Source organism: Notechis scutatus, chromosome Z (assembly GCF_049901735.1).
Source record: "Notechis scutatus isolate UNSWTSFEM ecotype Mainland chromosome Z, rNotScu1.2, whole genome shotgun sequence".
NCBI lineage: Eukaryota > Metazoa > Chordata > Lepidosauria > Squamata > Elapidae > Notechis > Notechis scutatus.
This window is the reverse complement of record NC_142025.1, coordinates 63,923,006-63,943,931: the sequence shown is the minus strand read 5'-3', so window position 1 is coordinate 63,943,931 and position 20,926 is coordinate 63,923,006. Positions and strand designations below refer to the sequence as shown.

Sequence of the window (20,926 nt, the reverse complement as noted above, 5' to 3'; positions counted from 1 at the left end):
CCACAATCTCCTTGTCTTTATATTTCAATGTTTTCTCTTTTGCCACTTGCAATATTTGCATTTTAATGGCTTTCTTTGTAAATCTAATATGAACTTCTCTTGGTAAGCTATTTCTCATCACATATCTTGTGAAAACTCCATAAACTTCATCTATTCCATCCATCATCTTCTCTTGAGTTATTTCCAAAGCTTCAGCCAGTATTTCTATCATTATCTCAGCTAGATTTTGTCCCTTTTCTTCCTCTATGTTTTGAAATCTGAGATAAAATTCTGATCTGTCCATCTCCCATTTCAACATCCCATTTTTGTTCAACCACTGATAGTCTACTATCAATATCTCCAATCTTCTTGTCTCTTTGTTTATCTTCTTGTTCAATTTTTTGGAATCTCTCATCATACTTCAACATCATTTGTTGGATGTTCTCCACTTTTTCATCAGTTTTTCCTGTTATTTGTTCAATGTTCTCTGTTCTTTGTTCAATGTTCTCTACTCTTTTCAATATTCTCTGATCTTGCTTGAATATTTTGAATTCCTTGCATAATCATCTGCAGAGTCACTTTTTCTTGTTCTTTTTCTTGCTTTAACATTGTCTGTATTGAACGTTGTACTCCAGATGGTGGAGAGGAAGAAGTAGAAGTTGAAGAACTGGGAACTGTAAGTTTCCCACTCATTTTAAGCAATTCAAAATCTTCAGGTTCTTCTAAACCTTAATCCAATGGTAAAATAACCAATTGTAGTTCGAAATAAAAATAGTACAAAAAAGAAGCCAAATAGTAATGATTAAAAAAAAAGAAGAAGAAAAAAAAGGGAGGACAGAATTTCTTCAGGTTCTTGTATACCTTAATCCAATCAGTAGTTAGACGAAGAAAAAGGCTTGGGGGGAAAAAAAGGAAAGGACAATTTTTTCAGGTTCTTCAACACCTTAATCCAATTGAGAGGTCTCAAATCGAAAAGAATGCATAAAAATAAATCAGAAAGGTAGATGAAAAAACAAAAATACCAGGAAAGGAGAAAAAAAGGCTATTCCCTTTTAAAAAAAGGAAACATTAATACTAAAGCTTTCCCTTTAAAATAAAAAGCAAGCGTAGAAATTGGACTTCCAAAGAAAAAAGAAAAACAAAGACAAGCTTCAACAAAGCCAAAAATCCAAATAGCTATTGCAAAAAAAAAAAAAAAGATAAAATGAAATAAAATAAAGCTGGTGAGGAGGGATAGCACAACTTACAAAAAGTAAAGAGCACACTGCACTTTGTTTAATTATCCAAGGCTCTTATTATAACTTTCTTCTCCAAAAACTTATCACCTTTTTTTCCCCCCTAGGTTTCAACACCAGTCTCCAGCTGTTGATAGAAACCTAGAAGAGCACCTGCAATAATACTCTCCCATGCTCTTCCCTCTATCTTATCAAATAGCAATGTCCTTGAAAAAAAGTCTCAGTTCTTTCTTTCTCAGCTTTGACTGGTCACAGGAGAAATAGAATATTTCCAAGCCTCTAGTTGGCAGTGTTACAAAGTTTCTTTGCTTTCACTTCCCCCCTCCTTTTCCAAGCAAAATATAATAAGAATTAATAAAAAAAGAAAAGAAAAAGATATTTTTTTAAAAAGAAATAACTAAAAGGAAGTCTCTAGCCTAAAATGTTACAAAATCAAAAAGGAGAAAAAAAAGTAGATGGAAAAGAAAAAACCAGTCCAGTTTAAAAATATAAGATCATGTATAGAAAATCCAGCAATGAGAAAAAAACATTACTTTGACATTCCTGTTTAAAATCACCGCTTAATCACTTGTCAAAACTTTTACAGATTCTTTCTTTTCCTTAGGGTGTTCTTTCAGATCTTAGAATAAAAAAAAAGTTCTCACCAAACCGGCACACGCTCTCTTTCTGTTCTCTTTCGTTTCGGAGCTGTCCCAACTTCAGCAACTTTAATTGCTGTCTCTTTGCCACTGGCAAGAAGAGCTTCTCCTGGATCTACCAGGGATTTTGCGGTATCCCTGGGATCGACAGGATGCGCTCTTCACTTTCACTGTCTCTTCAGGACGGGTTAGATCCGATAGGACCGTCCAGGAGCAAAGATATCGGCAGCAATCTCAGACCTCAAAGATCGCATGCCATATCGTCACGACGCCAGCTCCACCCTCCTGATAGAGGGAGAACTGACAGACTCTATCAATATAAGAAAAGGAACAAGACAAGGTGCCCACTATCACCTTTGTTGTTTGTGTTAACTTTGGAAGTGCTAAACAGAAATATTAGAGATGAAAGGAATATAAAAGGAATGAAAATCAAAAAGGAAGAATTTAAGCTGCAAGCATTTGCAGATGATCTGTTTTTCATCTTAGAAGACCCTCTAGAAACAGCACCAAAGTTGATAGAAAAGATAGAGACATATGGAAAGGTGGCTGGTTTGAAAATAAATAAAGATAAGACAAAGATCTTGACAAAGAATATGCTATCAAGACAAAAGGAAGAACTGGCAGACCTATTGAAAATTCAGGTCACGAATAAGATTAAGTACTTGGGGATATATTTGACAGCAAGATGTAGTACACTAAAAGAGAATAATTATATCAAACTTAAACAGCAGATAGCGCTAGATCTGGGGAAATGGGAAAATTTACAACTGTCACTAATAGGGAGAATTTCAACAATCAAGATGAATACATTACCCAGAATTCCAATTAGGCTTGGAAAAGATTACTTTGAAGATTTAAATAAAATTGTGTTGAAATATATATGGCAAGGTAAGAAAGCGAGAATAAAGTTAAAACATTTGCAAGATGCTAGAATTAGAGAAGGATTTGGCTTGCCTAATTGGGAGTTGTATTATCAAGCTACAAATCTGATGTGGGTTAAGGAATGGATAACACTAAGAAATACTAGATTGTTGACATTAGAAGGACATGATTTGTTGTTGGGGTGGCATGTTTTTTTATGGTATAAAGGAACTAAAACACAGGGGTATTTTAGAAGACATTATATACGGGAGTCTCTGTGGTTAAATTGGGAGAAGATTAAAATACAATGTTATTTGAAAATTCCAGCCTGGCTATCGACTATTGAAGCATTTTCTTATCCTATAATATACAAAAAGGAAGAAACAGTTAGATATGGTGAAATATTGAATGAAAAGGGTGAACTCAAATCTATACAAAAACTAGAGGAACAAGGTATAAAGATGAATTGGTTTTCATATGCGCAAATACATTCAAGGTATGATAAAGATTCTAAAATGGAAGGTTTCTATGATACATTGACTGATTTAGATAAGATTTTGACAGGTACTGATGAAAAGGTGATTAAAAAATTGTATGGATATTTATTAGAAATTAAATTAGAAGAACAAGTTAAAGAAACTATGATTGCTTGGGGGAAGAATTCTGGATATGGGATTGATTTAGAGAAATGGCAAAAATTGTGGTCTCAAAATTATAAAATGACAATGTCAACAGCATATAAAGAAAATTTGTATAAGATGTTTTACAGGTGGCATTTCCCCCCGACAAGAATAGCAAGAATGTTCAAGAATAAATCCGAAAAATGTTGGAAATGTCATCAGATACCTGGCTCATATTATCATATTTGGTGGACTTGTGCGGATGCTAAACAATACTGGACTAAAATCCACACGTGGTTGGAAAAAATGACAAAAAAGCATATAGATTTGAAACCAGAAATATTTTTATTGGGAATTTTATCTGAAATATATAGTAAAGACTTGAAATACCTGATTGTAGATGTATTAACAGTGGCTAGGATTGTATTTGCTAAAAACTGGAAAAATGAGAAAATACCATCACAGGAGGAAATATTAAGAAAATATTGGAATGTGCTGAAATGAGTAGATTGACATTTGAAATTAGAGAACAAGAGGATGAACAATTTTATAAAATTTGGGGTCTTTTCTATCAATGGTTAGACAATAAAATACAGTAATGAAGTACGTTGACTTTTAGAAAATAATAAATATATAAAGATGTACTTTTTTCTTATTATATCTACAAAATGATTTTAGGATAGATTTGGGATGATAATATGAACTGTTATAAAATAAACTAAGTAAATTATGATTATCTTGTAAAACATGAATGAATAATAGTATAGTCAAATGATTAATAATGATACTAAGGTATTTAATTTTTGATTGAAAATACGAGATTATATGCAATGTAATTGTAATTGAAGACTACGAAATGGAAGCACAAAACAATTTGTAAACCAACCGGCACACTGTATGTATACATATGGAAGATGGCTTGATGTTTTATGTTTTGTTTGTTTATTTTTGTTTTTAAAAACCAATAAAAACTTGAAAAAAATATATGACAACAGAATACATACCTACACATATAAACAACTACATAACCCTCAGCATAACTAACAACTGTGGCTACTGATAGTTGAAGATCACCAACATTTGAGGAGCCAGAGATTTGCTATTTTCCTTCTGTTTTGGTAGCAAACATTTAATATATGTCACAGAAAAACTTGACAAAGAAAACAGAGGATTCTAGCTGAAATTCCAATAACATGTCCTTTAGAAGTTAGTAATGGACTTAAGGACTAGATATCTTATAGTGGTATTCATTTGCAATAGGAGTACTATAGGAAGATGAATGTTTTAATTATTATTTTTACAATATTTCTCTACTTTGTAATTACTCATACTGAGATTTTCAAATGATAATGGAGACTTAAGCATAAACATATTGCTCTGATTCATTATGGATGGTAATAAAGTGAAAATATTTACAAATCTCGATATCTTCCTTGGTTCTGTCTCAACTTGCCTACTTCTTATTTCTGATGATCATATCACTACCACCATTACTGAATTCTTGACGCGCTAATCTATATTAAGTAGAGTCAATGCTTGTTGGATTTTCTATAAAACAGATTTTTTTAAGCAATTCAAATCACTTTCTGTAGAAATCATAGAACTTTCATATGTAAAGCACATTGCAGTATCTAACATGAGATGACCAGGGTTTGAATGACTGAGTGCAGGGACTCCTGATCCAGGAAAATGTGCAACTGGCACATAACAAGGAAGTTATACAAAGGCTCTTCTAGCCACAATTGCTAAAATTTCAAATCCAGGAGAATTCTCAAATTTCACACCAAGTCTGTCTGGGGTAGTACAACCAGATCCAGAATTAAATATATTAAAGTCCTGGAAGCTTCACACATCTAAAGCTACTCAGTCTTACCAGGGTTCAGCTGAAATCTGAACTTCCAGACCTCCATTGCCTCAAAACACCGCAAATAGGCAGCAACAGCATCATCAAAAGCCAAGTGTTGGAGATCCATGCAAAATAAGGCAACTCGAACCTGGATCCTGTTGGGGAGACATCCCCCCTTGTCTCTGAGGTGCAACTTGGGCAGCCTGAGTGCAGCTCCCTCCTTGGAGGTGTCCAGAAAGCAAACAAATGTAGTTCTCCAACTGGGAGGCAGCCGGGCACAGCCCCGCCTCCAGCTGGCAAGAGCGGAGCAGGCAGTGCATGCACCTTCCCCACTGCTGCGATGGCACTGACTGGAAGGGATGCATGAGCCAAATGGTTGGAGCCGCGCTCGGCAGAGTTTGCAAGTGGGCTTGATAGTGCTGTGACCCAGAGGGTGCGCATGTGCAAGGAAGCCTTCCTCAAGCAAGTGGCTGGGCTCGGTCAAAGCACAGCAAAGGCATGCATGGGGCAGGTGGCTGCTCACTTGAGGAGGGTCTTCTCGCATGTGCACACCGTCCTGACCCTGCGACAGTCGTGAGAAGGGGGGAGGGCCCCCAAAGAGAAGCCTCCACCACAGCTCCTGTTTGTTCCTCAGCAAGCCTGGATTTCCAAAAAGAAGAAAAGGAGTAGCGAAGAGCCCCGAGGAGAGCTCTCCGGCTTGACCCAGCCTTGGCTTTTGGAGAAAGAAAGAATAGACGGAGAGAAAGAGAGGGGGAGGGAGGGAGGGAGAGAGAGCTTACACACACGCATGTGAGATAAACACACAGAGACATGGGGGGACAGGCTGATGGACGAGCATCTTTGGCGAGGGCGCTCTGGCTTTCTCTGGGCTTGGTCCCTGGGGTGGGCATGCAATGTTATGGGGTCAGCCCCCTTTTCCTGCTGCCCAGAGCTTCTTAAAGCTGCAGCTGGACACTGCGGGCCCATCCCCCTTTCCAAAGTCCCATCCTTCATGATCCCACTCTGCCAGCCCTCGTGTTAAGTGATGCTAGTGTCAGTTGCGAGGCACGCCCAGCACCAACAAGCAGCAAGAATGAGACCGCTTTTCCATCCCTCAATGTTGCTCTTACCTTCTCAAGCCAGGTGAGGGTGGACGAGCGGTGGGGCCAGCCAGTGATGGGACAGGGAGCTGCAGCAGAGGGTCCAAAGAGCTGTATGTGGCTCTGGAGCCACAGGTTATCGACCCCCAGTATAGAAGCTATCCAGACAGGTGAAAAATGATACTCCCATTCAAGTGGGAGTATCCTGGTGCCGGAGCACCCTGAGATTTTTCTCACCTCTTGGGGAATGTGGTAGGCGGGAAGGCCATGTGGGTTGTTTCATTTTGAAAGCCAGTGGAGATGGCCATGGGAATGCCTGCTTAAATATTTCTCAGAGCAGCTGATACAATAACATCTTCACACCTGTGGATTGTCTGAATCCACATCTGGCTAAAGCGTTTAATTCTTTAAACTGCTTTAATTCTACTTGTCTTGCCTAAGGGTACTCAGACATTGCTTTGAATGTATTGCTGTCACTTCTGCTTAATAAAAGGTTCTTTTTGAAATATTTCAAGAGTCTTCAGTTCCTTAAGTTATGAGGAGAGGCAATCCTTATAGAAAGCAATGTCTGCAAAATGGTCAACCTGGATTAGCAATTTTCACTCTACCAAGGGACCCTGCAAAACATGTCCAAGCAAAGTAGTGAATAGAGAAGCTGAATGTTCGGGGGAGGCAGGGGGAGACATCAACCACCACCCAGCCAGATGCCTGTTTCCTGTACCCCGTTGGAGAGGATGAGGTGACCCTGGAAAACCCCCCAAAAGACCTGCTGGTTGATTGGCATTGGGAAGAAAGACAGCTGAGATGGGAGAACCAGAGGAGTCACCCTCACCTGCAGTAACTGAAAGTTGGGGTGAAAATTGGAGCTAGAAGCTCCCCCTGACCAGGAGGAACTAACCGAAGCACCACTGAGGAAGGATCATCTGCAGAGACATATAACCCAGTTGGTGATGGAAACTTTGGAAAATCTCAACATCCAAGGACAGCCAGAAAGGCAGCAAAGGGCACTGAAATGGCAGCAGCCATGGATGATGCCAGGGGGCTACTCCCTCTCCGCGACCTCAGATCAAATGGATGGCGCGTCACCAGCAGCCTGTTGTCCAGCAAACCCTGTCCCCCAGGCATGCACACCATTCCTGACCAACCCTGAGCCCCACAACTGGAAAGAAAAACTCCCTCCCTTGGGGTGAAATTTTATGGGGATCTGCAACAATTGGGCACACATACTCAGGTACATGCAGGAGTACAGGCACGATTTCCAGACTCAAGGATCATGAGTGCAAGTTGTTATCCCAGCCCTGCCAGATATATGGTGATCCTACATAATGCCGACACACCAGAACTGCGAAACTTTGACCATTTCATGATGGCCCTGCAATAGCGATTCAAGGACCCCCTCGCAGATTGCAAAGCACACAACTGCATTAAAGTTGTGAAGCAGGGACGGTGGCCAGTGGCAGAGTGTACTGAAGAATTCTGAAACCTCACGTGCCATGTAAACTGGTCAGAGGATATTCTGGTAAGCTGTTTTAAGGATTGGCTGAGTGATGACCTCTATAATGCCTATGTGGCTTGAGGTGCACTGAATCACCTATATGAGTGGTATCTCACCACTGAAGAAGCTGAGATCGATATGGCCAGAAACCAGTACTGATCGGGCTGAGCGTGGAAGAAATCACCCCCAATGGAAATGGGAGCCCTTCAAACCTCAAATTCTCTGAAACCCTCAGCTTGTTTCAAGTGTAGAAAGGAGAGGCACCAAGCTGCAGAATGTCATTCTCAAAAGCCCACCAGAAACCAGAACGCCTGTCGGAGGGGAAACCTGCAAAACCTGGCCAGTGTGGGAAGGAGACTGCCCTGAAGAGCAGGGAGACTGTAGAGTTTCCATCCTCTCCCTGGTTTGGGGAGGAAACTCCTCAGCAGGAGGAACCAAACTCATTCAGGAATGATCCAGAGGATGAGCCACTAGTAAGCAAACTAACTGAACTGCTTACCCTCCCCTTAAGACTGTTTATCCCCAATCAGGACAGGGAGATAAAAATCTCCATTTTATTGGACTCAGGGTGCACCCGCTGTTTAATCAGCCCAACCCTGGTAGGAAAATTGAGCATTAACGTAAGAAAGCTGAAAACCCTCATCGCTTTTTGCCAACTAGATGGATCAATGGCAGGGGGGTGGGGAGCCAGTTTCTTTGGCCATGAAGCCTCTAAAAATAGGCATCAGGAGGCACAAAGAAATGTTTACATTTATAGTGGCACCTGGCACTTGGACCTTGCATGGCTGAAAAAATAGGCCCCTGAAATTAATTGGAAGCAAGGCATCATAAAATTTCAGATGCACGTGACTTTTGCTGAGGATCCATATGAAGAAACTGATGGGGCAGAGTACCGAGAAATAGCAATGCCTGGTTACGCCATACCAAACCAGGGCACACCCAAAGAATACAAAGACTTGGCTGAGATTTTTAGCAAAAAAGACACTGATGAACTCCCCCCACACTCCACTGACTGCGATAGAAATCCTACCCGGTGCCAAACTCCCTAAACCCAAGAGGTATAGCATGTCCCCGAGGGAGCTGGAAGAATTGAGGGCATTCATTGAGAAAAACCTAGCAAGGGGTTTCATCGAGCCAGCCCGATCAAAAATCGCAGCCCCACTGTTATTTAGAGAGAGAAAAAGATGGCTCCAAACATCTCTGCATGGATATTAGAAATACAATCAGTGAGCAGAACATGTATCCTCTCCCCCGATGAAAGATATGCTAGCACACCTCGCTAAAGGGAATTTTTTTTTTAATCAAAGCTGGACTTAAGGGAAGCTTACTACCAAATCAGAATTAGGGAGGGGATGAGTGGAAAGCGGTGTTTAACACCCCCCTGGGTGCTACCAATTCAAAGTGCTTCCACTTGGGTTACAAGGGCCCCCTGTGGTGTTTATGTTATTAATAAATGAAGTGCTACATGAGCATTTGTATAAGGGAGTCCTGATTTACCTGGACAACATTTTAATATATACTGAGACCAAAGCAGAACATGTAAAACTAGTCCGAGCTGTTTTAAACAAAGTCCGCTCCGTCAAACTTTATGCTAAACTCTCTAAAAGTGAATTCCACCAAGAAAAAATTGATTATTTGGGGTACCACATTTCACATCAGGGTGTAGAAATGGACCCTCAAAAAGTGCAGGCTGTACTTGATTGGGAACCACCCTGCATGCATAAGCAGTTACAAAACTTCCTGGGATTTGCCAATTTTTACCGACAATTTATCCCCACGTTCACTCAGATTGCCCTTCCCATTACCAACCTCTTAAAAATGAAGGGGGAGAGCAACCCAAAACCGAAACAGCCTTTGAACTGGACAATGGAATGTCAAGCTGCATTTGAGAAACTTAAAATGGAGAGCCAATTCTAAAGCACCTGGACACAAAGAAACCATTCATCATACAAGCAGATGCCAGCGATGTGGCAGTAGGGGCGGTCCTGCTTCAGAAAAATGAGCAAACCAACTACAACCATGTGCTTAACACATCCAAAAAGTTGAATGAGACTGAGTAAAGGTGGGCCATTTGGGAGAAAGAGGCTTATGTAGTTCAGTGGGCGTGTTTAACCTGGAGGCATTTCCTAGAGGGAAGTAAAATCCCTTTCAAAGTCTGGACTGATCACAAAACTCTAGAAGCCCTCAAAACCCCAAGGAAACTCCCCCAAACAAATACAGGCAGAGAGAACCCCCCTCCATGAGCTAGAGCTGATGGAGACCGCCAAGCGTACCAGGCGCAGCTAGATGGAACCCAATGAGATGGAGTGGCAGTGTTGAATGAGCCACCTCGACTCAGGGGGAGGTTCAATAGGGACCCAGATCAACTGGCTCTATTCCTTGACTTTGCTGGAGTCCATCTAGATCATTATGGACACGTCTGCCCATCACATAGAGCCATGGGATTAGAGGGAGAAGCAAATGAATGGCTAGCAGCCTTCCATAGGAGGAGAGCCTCCCAGCTGCAGGACATCAACGAATTCCTGCAAGAGCTAGAAGCCAGATTTGAGGAGGTGGAGGAGAGTTTATATATGGAGGCTGAGTCTCAGAATTTAAAGCAGAAAGGGCAACCCATTAAAGAACACATCCGTGAGTTCAGAAGGATCATGGGAAAGCTACCACCCTGGCTGGAGAAGTTACTAGTCCATTTCTTCAGAAAAAGCCTAGACAAGCAAATTAGCAAAGCCACCATCTATCAGGACATTCCAAACTGACTCTGACTGGTTTCAAGTGGTCATAAAGATTGACTGTGGTTTGTGCACCAATGATATGAGGAGGCAACCGAATCCCAGAGAGAGAGGACAACCTGAGTGGAGACCACCTGGCTGATAGGATATGGTGGTAACTCAACTGGCCCCAAGATCAACCCTCCCCTGAGACCAGTTGAAATGCTACAGATGCAGAGGGATAGGTCACTTTGCATCAGTTTGTGCAACTCCAGCTCCGAAACCCAAGTCAGAACTACCACCCAGGGCGTGACCGGAACGAGACCCAGATGTGCTGACGATAAGTCCCAAAAAGTCCTCCAGGTTGTAGAGGCCCTTCCCCACCCAGTCAAAGGGGAGGGATTCCAGCTGATGACCAATCACCAGGACCCTATGACAGTGAGGACGAGGGAGAAAACGACCGGATGGTGAGTGAACTTATTTACCCTTTCGTCTTCCCAATACATCTCACAATCCCCAAAACAAGGACTCTGGCCATGTTTGAAGCCCTAATAGACTCAGGCTGCATTAGATGTTTGATTAACTTACCCACAGTCCTGAAACTGGGGATGAGAGCGAAAAATTGGCCCACCCAATTAAGTTTGAGCAGGTTGATGGGTCCCTATTGGGGGGGGCATGCCTCCATCTGACCGAACCAGGCTAGAGCTAGCGGACCACTGGGAATCAATTTGATTCATAATAGTTCCCAAAATGGCAGAGGTGATCACACTGGAGCTCTCATGGCTAGACAAATGGGGCCCGACCATTTGGTGGCAAAGGGGAAACAGAGGCTAAGGATAGCTAGAGGCCCCCAAACCCCTCCGTACCAGCAAATAAAGTTATTGCCCACACAGGAAACTCCCCATAGAGCCCCACCAAAACAACTGGTGGTCACCTCTGAACAAACCCCAGAGTCTGAATGGATCCCTGTAGAATACCAGAATTTTGCTGAAGTGTTTAGTGAAACTGAGTGCGATGTCATACCTTCCCACCACACAATGGACTGTGCCATTGAAAGCATCCCCGGTGCCAAGCTCCCCAAACTGCATGCCATGGGAAATGAAAGAAATGTAAAAATACATAGACAAAAACCTAGCAAGAGGGTTCATTGAGCTGGCCAAGCCATGAGTCGCAGCTCCAGTCCTATTTAAAGAGAAAAACAATGGAACTATGAGATTATGGGTGGATATCAGGGGGATTAATGGCATCTGCATGCACAACCTATACCCTCTCATGAAGGACATGCTGTCCCATTTTGGCCAAAGGGAAGGTCTTTACTAAACTAGATTGCAGAGAAGCATATTACCAAGTCCAAATCAGGGAGGGAGACAAATGGAAAACAGCTTTCAACTGCCCCCTAGGAAGCTTTTAATTCAAAGTAATGCTTTTTGGGCTGCAGGGGTCCCCAGTGGTGTTTATGCAGCTAATAAATGAACTGCTACATGAGCATCTCTATAAGAGGGTCCTCGTCTACCTGGAGACATCTTCATCTTTACTGAGACCATAGAGGACCACATACCCCTAGCTTGAAAACCTTTTGCAGCAAACTTATATGTCAAGCTGTCAAAGTGCGAATTTCATTGCTTGTGGCTAGACTACCTGGGCTACTGAGCGTCAAATGAGGGGATAGAGATGGACCCTGATAAAATACAAGCCTTCCTAGAGTGGCAGCCCCCTCACACCCGTAGACAGTTACAAAGTTTCCTGGGATTCGCAAACTTTTACAGGCAGTTCATCCCCCCATTGCAAAAATTGCCAAGCCCTTGACAGACCTCCTAAAAACAGGGAGGCCAGGGATGAAGCCCAGTCTGCGGCAACCCCTACAGTGGGACCTAACTTTCCAAGAGGCATTTAGGACACTAAAAAGCTATTCACAAAAGAACCTTTATTGGAACATCCTAACCCCGAACAACCCTTCGTCATACAAGCAGATGTCAGTGACATGGTGGTGGAAGCCATTTTACCCTAAATAAATTGTCAGAGAAAACTACAACCTTGTGCCTCTACCTCCTGTAAACTCACTGACACGGAAAGACGATGGGCAGTGTGGGTAAAGGAGGCTTTTGCAGTAAGATGGGCATTACTAACCTGGGCCACCTTTTGGAAGGGGGGGAGAGAGAAACCGTTTGAAGTCTGGACTGACCATAAGAATCTGGAGGCCCTTAGAACACTGCAGAAACTATTGCTCAAACAAATCTGCTGAGCTCAATACTTCAACTGATTCAACTTCGTGCTAAAACACATCCGGGGGAATTTCCCAGCTGACACACTCTCTCGCATGCCCCAATACAAATGCGGGCGGGAGGAGGTAGTAGATGCCATCAGTCCCCTTCCCTAAGCCATGGCCCAAGTGACCACCCACCAACAACTCCACAACCAGCAAGACCAACTCGCAAGCCTTCGAACCATGAAACTCAAAACCAAACTAGAAGCAGACCCCTGGTTCCGTGACAACCAACACATCTTGACAAAAAGGGAGGACCTAGTATGGAAGGGGGCGAAACTTTATGTCCCCGAGTCCCTGTAGACCTCAATCCTCCAGAGAAGCCATAATGTCAAATCAGTGGGCCAATTTGGATTCTTAAAAACTTTATACACTTAGTGAGGAGACAATTCTGGTGGCCTGGCATGAAGAAAGACATGGACAGTTATGTAAAAAGCTGCACCATCTGTGCCTCTATGAAAAAGAGACCAGGAAAGCCTCCTGGTCAGTGGCAGAGCATCCAAGCACCAATGGGGGGTAGAGAGACTTAACACCATTGTAGAACAGTACCTCAGGTACTACGTGAACTACCAACAGTCCAATTGGGTAGACTCTGCCATTCACAGAGGTTGTTTATAATAATGCTGTACACAGCAGCACGGGATTAACCCCTTTCAAGATAGTAAGTGGTATGGACTTTGTCCCAATGCCGGAATACCCAAGGGAAGCTCCTTCCTGTCAGTTTAACTGATTGGCTGTCAACGCTAAAAGCGGCATGGGAAAACATCAAGAAAGCACTAGCTAAAGCGGCACAGACCTATAAGCAACAGGCAGACAAACATCAAACCTCACAACGGCCGTTTCAGTTGGGGTGTACCACTTCACAAAATACTTAAGGTTAAAACGCCCCAGCAAGAAGCTGGGACCAAAATTAATGGCCATTCCCCTTAGTAAAGATTATCAACTCAGTCATGGTATAATTGAAACTGCCCTGACTGCTGGGAAAAATACATCTGGTATTCCACAGCAGCCTCTTGAAACCAGTGGTCAGGTTGATCCTGAGACCATCCTATGAGCCCCTGGATCCAATGATCATAGGAGGCCAAACCCATTACGAGGTGCAAGTGAAGGGTTACCCTCTATCGGAGGTATCCTGGGCACAGAACAGAAAAATCAGGCATGATATTCCCCTCTGAAAAAAAAAATCGGGGCCGGCCAAAGAGACCCCCCACCGCGCGCCAAGAAATCGCTGCCCAGCTCCCTTTTCCTGCCGCTCAGCGGCCTCCGCCGCACCGCCCGGGCTCTGCTCGCACCACCCGGGCTCCGCTCAGGTATCCGGCTGGGCTGTCAGGAGTTGCTACCGCCAGGCGCAGCCTCATGCGCAGCTCAGTCCCGCGTTGCCTCGGGAAGTGAAAGGCAAAACCAGGAGCCGCTGCTGCCATTGCAAAGCGCCGCCGCGGCTCTTCCTTTTGCCTTTCCTTCCTGAGGCAACGCGGGACTGGAGCCACGCAGAGCCACGCCAGCGGTAGCAACTCCTGACTTGGGGCCTCCGAGGGGGGGAAGGAGGAAGAAGAAGGGGGGGGCGATTCCCAAAAAATCAGAATTCCGATTTTAATCGGAAGAATATCATGTCTGAAAATCCAAGCTTACCACCTCATAGCCAGATTCCATGAAAAGAACCCAACCAAGCTTGGGGGGGGGGGGAATCATACCCTTAAAAGATATATCTGTACTAAAATTATTTTTGCTCAGCATAGGTTGCCTTCAGTAAGTGAGCAAGGCCGAATGTCAACTTGTGAAGCTTTCCTGGCCTGCTCCCGAGTTGCCATAGGCAGGGGGATGGGAAATCGTGCCTCGCAGCTGCATCAAGAAATTCACACCTCAGTCAAAACAAAACGTATCCTAGCCGTCCGAAGTCAAGGCCATCTCCACGGAGACCTACAATGGCTGGAGGGAGTGACCTACGACCCACAAAATTGCTTCATTGGGGAATGTGACTGGTGACACACCTTGTGGGGAGGGGGCAATAAGAGGCAAGGTGCAAACTGGGTGAAGTCAGAGCTGGATTCACCTAGGTTGTACCGACATGGCACACCTAATAAACATCTGGATTTTTTTCTTGCACAATGGCTTGAGGCTCCTGATTTTATTAAGAGCATTGGTTGGAACCCTGACAAAATCCATATTTGCCAAAATGTATTTGTTTGGTTCTTATCAACCAAATCTTTATTATGGTTACATACTAGCATAATATTGTTTTCATTGTATGTTTGGTGTTTGGATTTTTAGAGGAGATGTTTACATTAAGATTACAATAAGAGAGGTATGATGGCAAACATTTTAGGAACCCCTGCTCTAAGATCAATTTATCTAAAGGATTTCCAGAAGCTGGACATTACTGGCTTTGTTAGGATATCATATTACCAGGAGAGTTATAATTGAAAGTCTATATTGTACTTAAGTTCATTTCCTTTTTAATATATTTATCCACTCCATCAATACTTTACTACAAAAACATGCAGCTTTGATTTGATATCTTCACTTTTCTGCAATTGTTATTCAAAGCATTTTATGATCAAGATCCCTGGCATTCTTCAAAAATAAATCTATTGTAGTGACACAACATTTTTTGAAAGAGCTCCTAAAATTACAGATAATTGCTCATTAATTACTAGAGCAGATGAAGGCAACCTCAGCAGCTTTTAATCTCCAAGTTTGCTTCCAGTGATTGTTTGTCTATAATTACTCAAAATTATTAGCATTATTTCCTGTGAAGTGAAAAATATTTCTACCCTCTATGCTCCCTTTATTCCTGAAAAATATTTAAAACAGCACTTGGTAACTAAAGTTTGTCCCACTTTATACTACAGGAATTACCTTAGTGAAGACAGCTAATGGCATACCATACTGATCTTCTTCCAAACCAGAAATAAGTCCAGGTACAAGGACTGTATGTCCTGTATTAGGTTGAGGCTGAACAATAATTGGAACACTTTTGGAAATCACTGACTCCTTCGGAAGAAATTCAGTCTGTCCTGCTACTGAAGTAATTTCACATTCCCCTCCTTTCAAGTTAGGATCCTCTAGGAGATTAGGATCTAAGGTTTCCCAGTCACTTTCAGAAGATTCTGGAGAAGTGGGTAAAGAAGGTTTCCAATATTGTCCATGATCCTGGCAGACATGTAATTCACTAGATTGATGCTCAACTTGAAATAAAGGTACATCTGCTCTCTGGGTATCTCTTTCTTGGTTGCCTTCCCCAACTGTGTCAAAATTAGCATTTGAAAGTGCCAGAGCGGACAAAGAAACAAAGTAACTGGAAGGAGGAGAAACTTCTTGTCCAACTTCCTCTGATGTGCTTTTTCTTGGTCGGTACTGTGAGCAATCAGTAAGACCATGTTCTATCATACCTGGAATTTATTTAAAAAATGAGATTAATATATTCTATATAGGAGCAATCACCAATTTATATTGGAAACCATGCTAAGATGAAAACTACAGTTAATTGCAAAAATACAACACACCCATGATTCTTTCTAGTCTTTCAGAAAGTTATTTTTCAATGAAGAAAATAATCTTTGGTGTAACTGAGTCGGTGTAGCAGAGTTTGGAGATAATTTTAATGAAGGAACATCAGAATTGTTGTAAGAACAATCCTTTATTCTGATTGGTGTAGAAGGCATATGATAACTTTCAAGCTAGATGCCTTTCAAGTATGGTAGAGTTCCAGAAATCCTTGTGTTATTTATACCATAACCTGGCTTGTCTTGAAGGACTGACAGCACCTGTTACAAATTCCTCAAATTTTCCACTTATATAGAATTCTCAGGCTGTTTATATTAAGATAGAGAGTAGAGCACTGAATAAATGTTTATGCAGGTGCTTCTCTTGTAAAACAATCTAACAGCTGGAGACTGAAGTTGAAAGAGACAAGATTGCTGTGACCTTGGATTATATTGTTGAAACTTGTTAAAACTTTGATATTGTGCCTTGGACAGTATATGGTGGCAGTAATTTACTTTGTGACTCATTCTTAAATTACAACTGAATCTTTTTCTTCTTTTTTTTTTGTTGGTGGGTGGCCAATCTTGGCCTACTTTGTTCTTTTTTAGGCTTATTCAAGTTATTAGCCTGTTTATAGCCTCACTGTTGGAATATAACCCTCCCCCTTTTAATTTTTTTTCTTTTTTTTCTTTTTCTCTTTTAAACTACTGGTGGATTTATCTTACTATTTTTCTTTCCTTTTTATATATACTATTTTTAAACATGGTGTTTTTATATTTTCTTCTTTTTCTTTATCTTCACATTTTTACAACCCAGCTTCTTTTCCTTTTTTTTATTGGCTCTCTGTTCTCCTGGGTTTTTTTATTGTTCCCCTTTTTAAATTTTTTTTTCTTCTCTGCAACTTTTCTCTCTCCCCGATAATTGGATTAGAGTAAAGAAGAACCCGAAGAAAATTGTTTTTGGTGTTGTACACTGAAATTTTTGACTGGGATTACAATTATTCAAAGATGAAGAAGACAACCTCCTCTCTCAGCCCAAATTCTCAGTGGTCACTTCGCACTATGTTACAGCAAGAGAAAGAAAAAGAGAGGGAGAAGGAAAAGGGAAAGGAGGTTACACTACAAATGATAATGCAAGCAATACAAGAACAAGGGAAACGAATGGAAAGAATAGAAGAGAGAACAGAGAAAACAGATGAGAAACTAGAGAACATACAACAAATGATGATGAAGAATGAAGAGAGATTTCAAAAAATAGAACAAAAAGGAGACCAGACAGATAAAAAAATTGGAGAAATTGATAACAAGCTGACAGTGGTTGAACAGGAAAAGGGAAGAGGAATTCTGGCCTGGGAGATGGACAGAGCAGATTTTTATCTCAGATTTCAAAATATAGAAGAAAAAGGAGAAAATCTTGCAAAAATAATGATAGAAGTGCTGGCAGGAGCCTTGAAGATATCTAAAGAAAAAATGATGGATGGAATAGATAGTGTTCCGAGTGTATACAAGATATGCTATGAAAAACAAATTGCCTTGAGAAGTCCATGTAAGATTCACTAAGAAAGCAATAAAAACACGAATATTACAGAGTGCAAGGGATGACCCATTGAAATATAAAGGAAAAGAGATTACGGTCCTAAAACAAGTACCAAGAAAAGTGAGAGATTGAGAAGAGAATATTAATTCTTGATGAAAATTTTAATTAAGAAGGGAGTGAATTATAGATTCCAGAAGGCTTAATATTTACTTGGCAAGAGCAAAGACACAGATTGGACTCAACAGAGAAAGCAGAATTATTTTATGGAGAATATTTCAGAGGAAAAGAAGAGGAGAGAATACGAGACGAGGAAATAGTTAAACTTCAAGAGGAAATGGTTAAAGTAAGAGATAAAGAAAAAAGAGATGAAAAGACACGAGAAGAGGGAGCAGTAGGTGGAAGGGTGGAATTAAAAGAAGTAAGAGAGCAAAGAACAACGAGAGCAGTAAACCCTACATATAGAGTATAAACAATGGAAGAAATTGATTACAATAAATATAAATGGACTGAATTCGGACATCAAAAGGAAAAAACATTCCTTAAATTAGAAAAATTAAAACTAGATATAATCTGCTTGCAAGTAGTTCATATTAAAAAACAACATGTCCAAGTACTGAAATATCCTATAATTGGGAATCTATACACTTCATTGGTGCAACAAAATAAAAGAGGAATAGCTTTATACATTAAGAATATAATTAAAGTTAAATTAATTTTTACAGATGAAGAAGGAAGAATATTGATGGTGGAAATAATTGATAATAATCTAAAGATGCTTCTAGTACCAATCTATGCTCCAAATGAAAAGCAAGAAGAATTCTATAAAAAATTGCACAAGAAAATAAGAGAATTGGAATATGATTATTTATGCACCTTGGGAGATTTTAATGCAATAGTGGACACAAAGTTGGATTATAAAACAAAGAAAGTTAATAAACAAAATAGAAAGATACTCCTGAAATCCTTCTTCATGGTAGAGGAAATAAGCATTTGAGATGTTTGGAGAGAAATGAATGCTAAGAATAGACAATATACATTCTCCTCCAACAGACATTTATCATGGTCAAGAATAGAGACGATTTGGATGTCAACAGAATTAATCTCTAACATACAAGTAGTAAACATAGAAACAAGTACTTGGGCGGACCATAACCCAATATGGGTCAAGTGGCAGGAACAAAGGAAAAGATCAAGATGGACTTTGAATAACTCAATAGTGAAGGAAAAAGAATTTATACAAAGTATGGAAAAAGAACTGGCTTTTTTCTTAAAAGAAACAACAACAGGGAGGAAACTTCATTACAAAATTTATGGGATACCATGAAGGCCTATGCCAGAGATCTGATTATAAATTACATGAGAAGAAGGAACATTAAAAAAAGACAAACGCAACAAATATTAGAAGAAAACTGCAAGAAACTTGAGAAAGAACTACAAAAATATCCACAAAAGAAGAATATTAAAAGTCAAATGGAAATAGTTAAACATAAAATGGGGTTGATGGAAAAAAAGGAACTAGCACAAAAAATCAGGAGAACTGAACAGAACTTCTTCGAAAATGCAAACAAATCAGGCAGATGGCTGGCATATAAACTGAAAAAGGAGAGAGAAACAAAAAAGATGATACAATAGATGAGCATGGAATGGTTTGTAATGGAAATGAAGAAAAAAAAGAGATAGTACAAAAGTACTATGAGAAATTATATGATCAAGAGAATATCGAAGAATAAGTTAAACAATATTTGCAAAAAGCAGAGCTACCCCAAATACCCGAGGACATTAAGATAATGCTAGAAGAGAAAATAACAATGATGGAACTGACAGAGGCGATAAATAGACAAAATACTGGAAAGCTTCCAGGCCCAGAATTCTATAAGACTTTGCAGGAATCCTTAAGCCCATGACGGTGAACCTATGGCACGCAGAGCCATTTGTGCAGGCATGTGAGCCCCAGGCAAACTTACCTCACTGCACATGCGCGCACCTCCCAGCTGATTTTCGGGCCTTTTTTGGCTTGTCAGAGGATTGAGGGAAGCCTCTTCCGGCTTTGAAAGCTGAAAAATAGGCCTGTTTCATCACTTCCTGTATACCGGAAGTGATGAAATGGGCCCATTTTTCGGACTGCAAAGCCTGCAGAGACTTCTCTCAAGCCTCTGGCAGGCCGAAAAAGGCCTCAAATGGGCCGAAAATCAGCTGGGAGGTGCAGTGCAGGTAAGGGTGGGGGGAATCACACATGCGTGCTCAGGGGGTATGGGGGCCCCCACGTACATTGTCTTCTGGGTGCTAGCACACGAGTGTGCGCACACAAGTGTGAGCACAATTTTTGTCACAGGAGCCCAAAAAGGTTAGCCACCACTGCCTTAAGCATTACAATGCTTGAAGTAATGAATGAGGTTTTGTCAAAAACTAAAACACCTAATTCATGGACAGAGGCTTATATTATTCTTACACCAAAAGAGGATACTGACTTACAACAAATAAAAAACTATAGACCTATATCCCTGCTGAGTGCAGACTATAAAAAAATTTGCCTCAGTAATGGCAGACTTAAAAGATATTTGAACCACTTTATACACTCTGATCAAAATGGATTTCTGCCTAAGAGGCAAACTAAAAGGCAACACGAGAATAATCTTGAATACATTGGAATATTATGAAAACACCCAAGGAAGCAAATGGCCTTGGTATTTTTAGATGCACAAAAAGCCTTCGACAATGTAAATTGGCAATTTATGTTATTGCAAATGGAAGTGATAGGCTTTGGAGAAAGCTTCATTAAGGCAATTGAGACAATATACTGTGTTATAAACAATCTGCAAAAGTAATGATAAATGGAGATTTGACAGATATTAAAATTAAAAAAGGAACTAGGCAAGGATGTCCTCTGTTGCCACTGCTGTTTATATTGACTTTGGAGGTATTAAATAGAAATATTAGGGATAATAGAGAAATAAAGGGAATGAAAATAAAAAAGAGGAATATAAATTACAAGCATTTGTAGATGATCTGGTCTTCATATTGTAGGAACCATTGGAAACAGCACCTAAATTGATAGAAAAGATCGAAGAATATGGACAGGTAGCAGGACTAAAAATAAATAAAGATAAAACTAAGATTGTAGTTAAGAATATGATGGAAAAACAAAGGAAAGAATTAACAGACAGACTGAACATCCAGATCACAACA

At 40.8% G+C, this 20,926-nt stretch overlaps 1 protein-coding gene across 13 annotated transcripts in view; it reads right to left on the bottom strand.

The window, feature by feature from the left end:
• Window positions 1-20,926, bottom strand: part of AVL9 (AVL9 cell migration associated) — an 85,613-nt gene that overhangs the window by 18,974 nt on the left and 45,713 nt on the right. For 8 of the 13 annotated variants that reach the window (XM_087945192.1, XM_087945193.1, XM_087945199.1 and 5 more), the window contains one exon: window positions 15,578-16,110. In XM_087945192.1, coding sequence (XP_087801318.1) covers window positions 15,578-16,110 — 533 coding nt within the window. Of the gene's footprint in view, window positions 1-15,577; window positions 16,111-20,729; window positions 20,784-20,926 lie in introns of all 13 variants that reach the window. The other 5 variants (XM_087945190.1, XM_087945191.1, XM_087945194.1 and 2 more) reach the window with 1 other exon arrangement.